This window comes from Watersipora subatra, chromosome 3 (genome assembly GCF_963576615.1).
Source record: "Watersipora subatra chromosome 3, tzWatSuba1.1, whole genome shotgun sequence".
Lineage (NCBI taxonomy): Eukaryota > Metazoa > Bryozoa > Gymnolaemata > Cheilostomatida > Watersiporidae > Watersipora > Watersipora subatra.
Window position 1 is genome coordinate 26,874,755 of NC_088710.1, and position 12,294 is coordinate 26,887,048.

Genomic DNA, 12,294 nt, shown 5'->3' on the forward strand with positions numbered 1-12,294 from the left:
TTCTCTTTAATACCCTCCCTTCTCTTTAAATACCCTTCCTTCTCTTTAAATACTTTCCCTTTCCTTTAAATACCCTCCCTTCCTTTAAATACCCTCCCTTCCCTTTACCCTTGTATTCTCTGTGGCATCACCTTTAGCCTTGTATTCTCTGTGGCATCACCTTTACCCTTGTATTCTCTGTGGCATCACCTTTACCCTTGTATTCTCTGTGGCATCACCTTCACCCTTGTATTCTATGTGGCATCACCTTTAGCCTTGTATTTTCTGTGGCATCACCATTACCCTTGTATTCTCTGTGGCATCACCTTTACCCTTGTATTCTTTGTGGCATCACCTTTAGCCGTGTATTCTTTGTGGCATCGCCTTTAGCCTTGTATTTTCTGTTGCATCACCTTTAGTAGTCAACATCAACAATATTGGCTTGAAAATAGAAAATATTCGTCTAATACTCATGACATTATAACTTTCTGTATCCTTTGCTGTGGGACTCTCGTAATCTTTCTGTTTGTTGCTACTTATTTGCTGTTTGGCGAACATTTCTTAATCACCACTACACATCTGGGACTTGGAGAGTAGAGAGATGATGAAGTGTTTCATGCTAAGTGAAGATATATCTGTGAGGTTAGTGTATGACACCTTTTAAATGATGGCTTGTGTTCGTCAAACAGGTCTAGCTTATTGCACTCACATTTGCCTCTACTTGGCGCTTTTAAGCTTTCAGTTATTGTCCTTATTGGATCCATGATTATCTAATAATTTACATGATATGTTTATTTTATTTCTGTCAGCGAAATAAATCTCTAAAGTTACTCGGCCAATTTTTATACCAAAACTAACTTTTTTATGCAGGTGATATTTAGTTTGCGCGATCAGCAGCCATTACCTTTTGCAAATACAAAACATAGCATAGCCATTTTTAGGTTTTTCCAGCTTGTTTAGCGACAGCTATTAGCAATAATTTTTAGATTTTTTAAATAAAGTAAAGATGTCTGTTTATATGTTAAGACAAAAAGACTTCGAGTTCTTAAACAAACTAAATTTTGCATGAATCTAGAAAACAAAGTAATTATACAGTCAGACTCTAAAAGTTGTCCGGTACCGTTAATATAATAATCACTCGAGAGTATCTCCTCGCATTACCCTGAGTTTTACTTGACAATACCTTGAGTGTTGCCTGGTGATGCTTTGAGTGTTACCTAGTGATACCTTGAGTTTTACATGACAATACCTTGAGAGTTCCATGACGATACCTGGTGATACCTCAAGTGTCTCCTGTTCATGTTTTAAGTGTCTGCCGGCCCGTGTCCTGAGTATCTTTTGATATTATCCTTGTTTGATCTTTGACAGGCTGAGAGTAAATGAAGGTATTGAAATGTTTATTTGTGGTCTGCTCCCATCCCAATGCTAACCACAAGGCCTGTGCGCGCTATCACTCAATTCAGCAATTAGCTATGCAACGATGGGCTGCTATGGCATCATTTTGCCATGAGTGGCCAACGTAATCATTGCTAGTGATGACGCGATGGACTTTCAACAGGTTGAACTTTGACACCGATGATCGCAGCTGTTAGCACCTTGATTGGTTGTTTGTTGACAACATCGGATCCAATTCCAACAGTTGTGAAGATTCGTGTCAATTCATATTGCATGCATGGTGAAGAACTATGCTGGTGATGAATTACATAATCAGATAATTAAAAAGATGAAAAGGGCCCCCTCCTGATATCAGGAATGCAATTTCACAACTTCTATTGATTGTTGGTTAGCAGTCACCTACAGCTAATTGCTCTAGTGTGTGGGTACACCTTATCATTGGTGATGATGTCAAAACAGCTAATCATTGCAGTCCATCATGTGGCTAAACATTGATTTGAGTGATAGTGTGCATGGGTCTTTAGAGTCCCTGTTCAACTTCTAACTATAACTAGTTTATAGATACATTTACTTTGAAAGCTCCTTTGTATTTCATCTGCACTTGTATTGACACAGTAATAAGTACACAGAGTACAGTAATCCCTCCTGCTTTGCAAGATTAAGTTACTGACCCACCCGTGAAATCGAAATTTCCATGAAATAGAAAATAGATTCTTTTGACCTACCAACCATAGTTGTAATACTTGGGAACATAAACAGATTTCTGACCTTTTGAAATCACTATATGTGTAACCGTTTACCTGTGGCATACATCTATAGTATGTTATATGTAGTAACGATATTCTCTAGTGACAAATGAGAATGCAACTTCGAAATATGAGTGTAGTGAAAATCAAAGAAATTAAGTAAAAGCTAAAAAATTTGAGCCAATCAGCATCCGGATAGCAAAATGACGAAAATGGCTTATAAAAAAATCTCTGTAAAATTGTGAGATTGTCAAATCGCATTCAATAGTTAAATTTGATCTCAGCTGTTACTGGAATTTTATTTTTATTGACGACATCAACCAGCTCATTGCTGTGGCACCGCCATTTTCGTGCCTTAGCAGGGAGAAAACACAGTGCGTTACAGTATATGCGTATACAAATCAAGGTCATGGAAAAACAATGATTCAGCAAAGCCGCCAGACTTGAAGCCATAAAGTAGGATAGATTACTTACTTTACGTCTGTCCTGATTGTCATTCATAGACATTATATTTTGTTCGTGCTACAAATTCCTATGTTTAAGACAGTCTTCCACACTTTCTGATTCCTTTGCAAATCGGTTTATCTTGGTGTTATTATTAATTCATCTGTTACTTTTCTATGAGCTATTATGTGGTACTCCCTGCCCAAGGACATTCGGAGGCAGTAGTAACTTTAGTTGAATCATCATATGTATTACAGGCTGATGTTGCACATACCTTGTCTAGAGTTTCCTGATGTTATTACTCTATTGTTTGGGCACTCAAAGCTGCAGCTCTTCCAGATGAGTTCCCACCAGCTTCAAGAACCCTTCTCAACTCAAGATATTGGTAGAACTAATGCTAAAAGTTAGCCCAAGTCATCTTACCCACTGCTGAATTATATATGAAGTTACAAGTTGTATGATTCTCATTCTTGTTTAGTTTCTAGTCATTTTAATATAACCTTTGGCTTGCACAGCCTGACATAAAGGACAGCAGCATTCTAGAATATTCTAGAAGATGAATAGAAGACTACTCTATTGGATATCACATTCTAATCTTTTTTACAATGATAAGAGCCGTGTCAGTCTGTCTGCCCGAAGCCAGGGTTAAATGTTACTATAAAATAATGCTTTCTGTAGTAATCGATTTAATAACTTGCTGTGTAGTCGATGGACACTCTAACACTTCCGCTAATCGACCATCTTCTGCTATTGCAAAATAATTATGTATATAATTATGTATATACTCTCTATTTGAACGACATCTCTATTTGACCGCCACTACAGAAGAAAGGTTTCAAAATATTGTTTGTGCTTTATCGCAGATCGCAGAAAAAGTGAACAGAAGTAATATAGACGCAGGTTGACCAAAATACTATTTATTGATGATCTTTCATGGTACGCTAGACTTCCAGGGTACTTATCATCATAATTCAGGCAAACTAAACGATCAAAACTAAAATGAACTAATGAAGTCATAAGTACCACTTTATCACTAGTGGTACGTGTCAGTACCACTATATCATTGATACAAACAGTGATGAAGTGGTACATCTCAGTACCGCTTTACCACTGATTGTACCAGTGATGAGGTGGTACTGAGATGTACCACCTCATCACTGACTGTATCAATGATAAAGTGGTACTGACATGTACCACTTCATCACTGGTACAATCTGTGGTAAAGCAGTACTGAGATGTATCACCTCATTACTGATTGTACCAGTAATGAAGTGGTATGGAGATGTACCTCCTCATTACTGATTGTACCAGTGATGAGGTGGTACTGAGATTCCCACTTCATCACTGATTGTATTAATAATAAAGTGGTACTGAGATGTACCACTAGTGATAAAGTGGTACTTCTAACTTCATTAGTTCAATAAGATTGTATCAATTGATTACTGGTACAATCAGTGATGAAGCGGTATATCTCAGTACCAGTGGTAAACCAGTGGTACACTCAATGACTGAGTGCATTATAATTCATTGCCAAGTTGTTCTCTAGACATTGCCAGCACTGCTGCTTTCTCTACCTTTGCTAGCTGTATTTGTTCGAAGGTTAACCAAAGTTGTTACTCTCTGCATTGTTGTCTTAGTTACAACCATTTTTGAACTGTAAACTTTCCGTATGCATTCTAATGCTGTATGAAGCACATGTGTGTTGTGTGTAATGGACATTGTGTCCTATTCTGCTATCACTAATGAGTGGTTTTCCATTATATATAGATGATGTTGTGAAGCTTCTGGAATCTTCTGAACATGTTGTGTGCATCTCTGGCCATGCTGTAGGTGAGTATAATATGACTTGTTATGCACTGTGTTACCAGCATTACCAGTTGATCGCCTCCAAATGTTGCCATCTGGGTGGCAGATGGCTTAAACATTTCGTACTTCCTTTTGCCTTTATATTCCCTGTTTCTACTTTCTATCAAAATGTTTTTTCAAAAAGGTAATACAATATGAGGGCGCGTCGTTATGATAATGAGTTCAAGGTCAAGTCTTTATGATACTGAGTCCAAGGTCAATTGTTTATGATAATGAGTCTAAAGTCAAGTCTTTATGATAGTGAGTCTAAGGTCAAGGCTTATCATAATGAGTCTTAAGGTCAAGGCTTTACGATAATGAGTCTAAGGTCAAGTATTTATGATAATGAGTCTAAGGTCAAGTATTTATCATTATGAGTCTAAGGTCAAGTCTTTATCATGATGAGTCTAAGGTCAAGTCTTTATCATAATGAGTCAAAGGTCAAGTCTTTATGATAGTGAGTCCAAGGTCAATTGTTTATGATAATGAGTCTAAAGTCAAGTCTTTATGATAGTGAGTCTAAGGTCAAGGCTTATCATAATGAGTCTTAAGGTCAAGGCTTTACGATAATGAGTCTAAGGTCAAGTATTTATGATAATGAGTCTAAGGTCAAGTATTTATCATTATGAGTCTAAGGTCAAGTCTTTATCATGATGAGTCTAAGGTCAAGTCTTTATCATAATGAGTCAAAGGTCAAGTCTTTATCATAATGAGTCAAAGGTTATTTCTTCATCATATTGGATCGTTATCACTTAACACTAACTGCTCTCCTTTCTCTTTATAAATATATTATCATACATCAACAAGAATTAGTTCATTGTAGAAATTCACTCGGTTCCTAGTCGACTTTAACTTTCATCATTCATTTCTTTTTGATAAAAAACAATGAAAGATTTGTGAAGCACAGTTTTTAAATGCATTTTCTAAATATAAGGTACTAATAAGATGCTGATTGCCCTCATTTTATATACAGTAGTAGTTCATTTATCATGCTCTGGTTGGTCAAATTCATCCACTTGTTTTTGCCCTCGTTTTCTGCAGTGAATACTTTGTGATAGTTTATTACTCACAAGCGATTGATTCCTTGTACATTAGGTGGTGCTCTCAGTGTTTCTATGAGATGGATTATATACTTATAACAGTAGGTGGTGCTCTCAGTGTTTCTATCAGATGGATTATATACTTATAACATTAGGTGGCGCTCTCAGTGTTTCTATGAGATGGGTTATATACTTATAACATTAGGTCGTGCTCTCAGTGTTTCTATGAGATGGGTGTTATATACTTATAACAGTAGGTGGTGCTCTCAGTGTTTCTATGATATGGATTATATACTTATAACATTAGGTGGTGCTCTCAGTGTTTCTATGAGATGGATTATATACTTATAACATTAGGTGGTGCTCTCAGTGTTTCTATAAGATGGACTATATATTTATGACAGTAGGTGGTGCTCTCAGTGTTTTTATGAGATGGATTATATACTTATAACAGTAGGTGGTGCTCTCAGTGTTTCTATCAGATGGATTATATACTTATAACAGTAGGTGGTGCTCTCAGTGTTTCTATCGGATGGATTATATACTTATAACATTAGGTGGTGCTCTCAGTGTTTCTATAAGATGGACTATATATTTATGACAGTAGGTGGTGCTCTCAGTGTTTTTATGAGATGGATTATATACTTATAACAGTAGGTGTGGCTCTCAGTGTTTCTATGAGATGGATTATATACTTATAACATTAGGTGGTGCTCTCAGTGTTTCTATAAGATGGACTATATATTTATGACAGTAGGTGGTGCTCTCAGTGTTTTTATGAGATGGATTATATACTTATAACAGTAGGTGGTGCTCTCAGTGTTTCTATGAGATAGATTATATACTTATAACAGTGGGTGGTGCTCTCAGTGCTTCTATGATATGGATTATATACTTATAACATTAGGTGGTGCTCTCAGTGTTTCTATAAGATGGATTATATACTTATAACAGTAGGTGGTGCTCTCAGTGTTTCTATGAGATAGATTATATACTTATAACAGTAGGTGGTGCTTTCAGTGCTTCTATGATATGGATTATATACTTATAACAGTAGGTGGTGCTTTCAGTGCTTCTATGATATGGATTGTATACTTATAACGGTAGGTGGTGCTCTCAGTGTTTCTATCAGATGGATTATATACTTATAACAGTAGGTGTGGCTCTCAGTGTTTCTATGAGATGGATTATATACTTATAACATTAGGTGGTGCTCTCAGTGTTTCTATAAGATGGACTATATATTTATGACAGTAGGTGGTGCTCTCAGTGTTTCCATGAGATGGATTATATACTTATAACAGTAGGTGGTGATCTCAGTGTTTCTATGAGATAGATTATATACTTATAACATTAGGTGGTGCTCTCAGTGTTTCTATAAGATGGACTATATATTTATGACGGTAGGTGGTGCTCTCAGTGTTTCTATGAGATAGATTATATACTTATAACAGTAGGTGGTGCTCTCAGTGCTTCTATGATATGGATTATATACTTATAACAGTAGGTGGTGCTTTCAGTGCTTCTATGATATGGATTGTATACTTATAACAGTAGGTGGTGCTCTCAGTGTTTCTATGATATGGATTATATACTTATAACAGTAGGTGGTGCTTTCAGTGCTTCTATGATATGGATTGTATACTTATAACAGTAGGTGGTGCTCTCAGTGTTTCTATGATATGGATTATATACTTATAACAGTAGGTGGTGCTTTCAGTGCTTCTATGATATGGATTGTATACTTATAACAGTAGGTGGTGCTCTCAGTGTTTCTATGATATGGATTATATACTTATAACAGTAGGTGGTGCTTTCAGTGCTTCTATGATATGGATTGTATACTTATAACAGTAGGTGGTGCTCTCAGTGTTTCTATGAGATAGATTATATACTTATAACATTAGGTGGTGCTCTCAGTGTTTCTATAAGATGGACTATATATTTATGACAGTAGGTGGTGCTCTCAGTGTTTCTATGAGATAGATTATATACTTATAACAGTAGGTGGTGCTCTCAGTGCTTCTATGATATGGATTGTATACTTATAACAGTAGGTGGTGCTCTCAGTGTTTCTATCAGATGGATTATATACTTATAACAGTAGGTGGTGCTCTCAGTGTTTCTATGAGATAGATTATATACTTATAACAGTAGGTGGTGCTCTCAGTGCTTCTATGATATGGATTATATACTTATAACAGTAGGTGGTGCTTTCAGTGCTTCTATGATATGGATTGTATACTTATAACAGTAGGTGGTGCTCTCAGTGTTTCTATGATATGGATTATATACTTATAACAGTAGGTGGTGCTTTCAGTGCTTCTATGATATGGATTGTATACTTATAACAGTAGGTGGTGCTCTCAGTGTTTCTATGATATGGATTATATACTTATAACAGTAGGTGGTGCTTTCAGTGCTTCTATGATATGGATTGTATACTTATAACAGTAGGTGGTGCTCTCAGTGTTTCTTTGAGATGGGTTATATACTTATAACATTAGGTGGTGTTGTCAGTGTTTCTATGAGATGGGTTATATACTTATAACATTAGGTGGTGCTCTCAGTGTTTCTATAAGATGGACTACATATTTATGACAGTAGGTGGTGCTCTCAGCGTTTCCATGAGATGGATTATATACTTATAACAGTAGGTGGTGATCTCAGTGTTTCTATGAGATAGATTATATACTTATAACATTAGGTGGTGCTCTCAGTGTTTCTATAAGATGGACTATATATTTATGACAGTAGGTGGTGCTCTCAGTGTTTCTATGAGATAGATTATATACTTATAACAGTAGGTGGTGCTCTCAGTGCTTCTATGATATGGATTGTATACTTATAACAGTAAGTGGTGCTCTCAGTGTTTCTATAAGATGGACTATATATTTATGACAGTAGGTGGTGCTCTCAGTGTTTCTATGAGATAGATTATATACTTATAACAGTAGGTGGTGCTCTCAGTGCTTCTATGATATGGATTGTATACTTATAACAGTAGGTGGTGCTCTCAGTGTTTCTATCAGATGGATTATATACTTATAACAGTAGGTGGTGCTCTCAGTGTTTCTATGAGATAGATTATATACTTATAACAGTAGGTGGTGATCTCAGTGTTTCTATGAGATAGATTATATACTTATAACATTAGGTGGTGCTCTCAGTGTTTCTATAAGATGGACTATATATTTATGACAGTAGGTGGTGCTCTCAGTGTTTCTATGAGATAGATTATATACTTATAACAGTAGGTGGTGCTGTCAGTGCTTCTATGATATGGATTGTATACTTATAACAGTAGGTGGTGCTCTCAGTGTTTCTATCAGATGGATTATATACTTATAACAGTAGGTGGTGCTCTCAGTGTTTCTATCAGATGGGTTATATACTTATAACAGTAGGTGGTGCTCTCAGTGTTTCTTTGAGATGGGTTATATACTTATAACGGTAGGTGGTGCTGTCAGTGTTTCTATGAGATGGATTATATACTTATAACAGTAAGTGGTGCTCTCAGTGTTTCTATGAGATAGATTATATACTTATAACAATAGGTGGTGCTCTCAGTGTTTCTGTGAGATTGATTATATACTTATAACATTAGGTGGTGCTCTCAGTGTTTCTATAAGATGGACTATATATTTATGACAGTAGGTGGTGCTCTCAGTGTTTCTATGAGATTGATTATATACTTATAACAGTAGGTGGTGCTCTCAGTGTTTCTTTGAGATGGGTTATATACTTATAACAGTAAGTGGTGCTCTCAGTGTTTCTATGAGATAGATTATATACTTATAACAATAGATGGTGCTCTCATTGTTTCTATGAGATTGATTATATACTTATAACAGTAGGTGGTGCTCTCAGTGTTTCTTTGAGATGGGTTATATACTTATAACGGTAGGTGGTGCTCTCAGTGTTTCTATGAGATGGATTATATACTTATAACAGTAGGTGGTGCTCTCAGTGTCTCTATGAGATAGATTATATACTTATAACAATAGGTGGTGCTCTCAGTGTTTCTATGAGATTGATTATATACTTATAACAGTAGGTGGTGCTCTCAGTGTTTCTTTGAGATGGGTTATATACTTATAACGGTAGGTGGTGCTCTCAGTGTTTCTATGAGATGGATTATATACTTATAACAGTAGGTGGTGCTCTCAGTGTTTCTATGAGATAGATTATATACTTATAACATTAGGTGGTGCTCTCAGTGTTTCTATGAGATAGATTATATACTTATAACAGTAGGTGGTGCTCTCAGTGTTTCTATGAGATAGATTATATACTTATAACATTAGGTGGTGCTCTCAGTGTTTCTATAAGATGGACTATATATTTATGACAGTAGGTGGTGCTCTCAGTGTTTCCATGAGATGGATTATATACTTATAACAGTAGGTGGTGCTCTCAGTGTTTCTATGAGATAGATTATATACTTATAACATTATGTGGTGCTCTCAGTGTTTCTATTATATGGATTATATACTTATAACAGTAGGTGGTGCTCTCAGTGTTTCTATAAGATGGATTATATACTTATAACATTAGGTGGTGTTGTCAGTGTTTCTATGAGATGGGTCATATACTTATAACAGTAAGTGGTGCTCTCAGTGTTTCTATGAGATAGATTATATTCTTATAACAATAGGTGGTGCTCTCAGTGTTTCTATGAGATTGATTATATACTTATAACAGTAGGTGGTGCTCTCAGTGTTTCTTTGAGATGGGTTATATACTTATAACGGTAGGTGGTGCTCTCAGTGTTTCTATGAGATGGATTATATACTTATAACAGTAGGTGGTGCTCTCAGTGTTTCTATGAGATAGATTATATACTTATAACATTAGGTGGTGCTCTCAGTGTTTCTATAAGATGGAATACATATTTATGACAGTAGGTGGTGCTCTCAGTGTTTCCATGAGATGGATTATATACTTATAACAATAGGTGGTGCTCTCAGTGTTTCTATGAGATTGATTATATACTTATAACAGTAGGTGGTGCTCTCAGTGTTTCTTTGAGATGGGTTATATACTTATAACAGTAAATGGTGCTCTCAGTGTTTCTATGAGATAGATTATATACTTATAACAATAGATGGTGCTCTCAGTGTTTCTATGAGATTGATTATATACTTATAACAGTAGGTGGTGCTCTCAGTGTTTCTTTGAGATGGGTTATATACTTATAACATTAGGTGGTGTTGTCAGTGTTTCTATGAGATGGGTTATATACTTATAACATTAGGTGGTGCTCTCAGTGTTTCTATAAGATGGACTACATATTTATGACAGTAGGTGGTGCTCTCAGTGTTTCCATGAGATGGATTATATACTTATAACAGTAGGTGGTGATCTCAGTGTTTCTATGAGATAGATTATATACTTATAACATTAGGTGGTGCTCTCAGTGTTTCTATAAGATGGACTATATATTTATGACAGTAGGTGGTGCTCTCAGTGTTTCTATGAGATAGATTATATACTTATAACAGTAGGTGGTGCTCTCAGTGCTTCTATGATATGGATTGTATACTTATAACAGTAGGTGGTGCTCTCAGTGTTTCTATCAGATGGATTATATACTTATAACAGTAGGTGGTGCTCTCAGTGTTTCTATGAGATAGATTATATACTTATAACAGTAGGTGGTGCTCTCAGTGCTTCTATGATATGGATTATATACTTATAACAGTAGGTGGTGCTTTCAGTGCTTCTATGATATGGATTGTATACTTATAACAGTAGGTGGTGCTCTCAGTGTTTCTATGATATGGATTATATACTTATAACAGTAGGTGGTGCTTTCAGTGCTTCTATGATATGGATTGTATACTTATAACAGTAGGTGGTGCTCTCAGTGTTTCTATGATATGGATTATATACTTATAACAGTAGGTGGTGCTTTCAGTGCTTCTATGATATGGATTGTATACTTATAACAGTAGGTGGTGCTCTCAGTGTTTCTATCAGATGGATTATATACTTATAACAGTAGGTGGTGCTCTCAGTGTTTCTATGAGATAGATTATATACTTATAACAGTAGGTGGTGCTCTCAGTGCTTCTATGAGATGAATTATATACTTATAACAGTAGGTGGTGCTCTCAGTGTTTCTATGAGATGGATTATATACTTATAACAGTAGGTGGTGCTCTCAGTGTTTCTATCAGATGGATTATATACTTATAACAGTAGGTGTGGCTCTCAGTGTTTCTATGAGATGGATTATATACTTATAACATTAGGTGGTGCTCTCAGTGTTTCTATAAGATGGACTATATATTTATGACAGTAGGTGGTGCTCTCAGTGTTTTTATGAGATGGATTATATACTTATAACAGTAGGTGGTGCTCTCAGTGTTTCTATCAGATGGATTATATACTTATAACAGTAGGTGGTGCTCTCAGTGTTTCTATCAGATGGATTATATACTTATAACATTAGGTGGTGCTCTCAGTGTTTCTATAAGATGGACTATATATTTATGACAGTAGGTGGTGCTCTCAGTGTTTTTATGAGATGGATTATATACTTATAACAGTAGGTGTGGCTCTCAGTGTTTCTATGAGATGGATTATATACTTATAACATTAGGTGGTGCTCTCAGTGTTTCTATAAGATGGACTATATATTTATGACAGTAGGTGGTGCTCTCAGTGTTTTTATGAGATGGATTATATACTTATAACAGTAGGTGGTGCTCTCAGTGTTTCTATGAGATAGATTATATACTTATAACAGTGGGTGGTGCTCTCAGTGCTTCTATGATATGGATTATATACTTATAACATTAGGTGGTGCTCTCAGTGTTTTTATAAGATGGATTATATAC

The 12,294-nt window shown here is 35.8% G+C and overlaps 2 protein-coding genes across 2 annotated transcripts in view; one reads left to right on the forward strand and one right to left on the reverse strand.

Moving 5' to 3' along the window:
* The window catches only part of LOC137389874 (uncharacterized), a 549,220-nt gene that overhangs the window by 17,409 nt on the left and 519,517 nt on the right, over positions 1 to 12,294 (reverse strand). The window lies entirely within an intron of this gene.
* Positions 569 to 12,294, forward strand: part of LOC137392140 (uncharacterized) — a 74,274-nt gene continuing 62,548 nt past the window's right edge. The window contains exons 1-3 of the mRNA XM_068078767.1: positions 569 to 621; positions 2,822 to 2,967; positions 4,332 to 4,394. Of these exons, the coding sequence (XP_067934868.1) occupies positions 581 to 621; positions 2,822 to 2,967; positions 4,332 to 4,394 (250 nt within the window). The 5' untranslated portion in view covers positions 569 to 580. The remainder of the gene's footprint in view (positions 622 to 2,821; positions 2,968 to 4,331; positions 4,395 to 12,294) is intronic.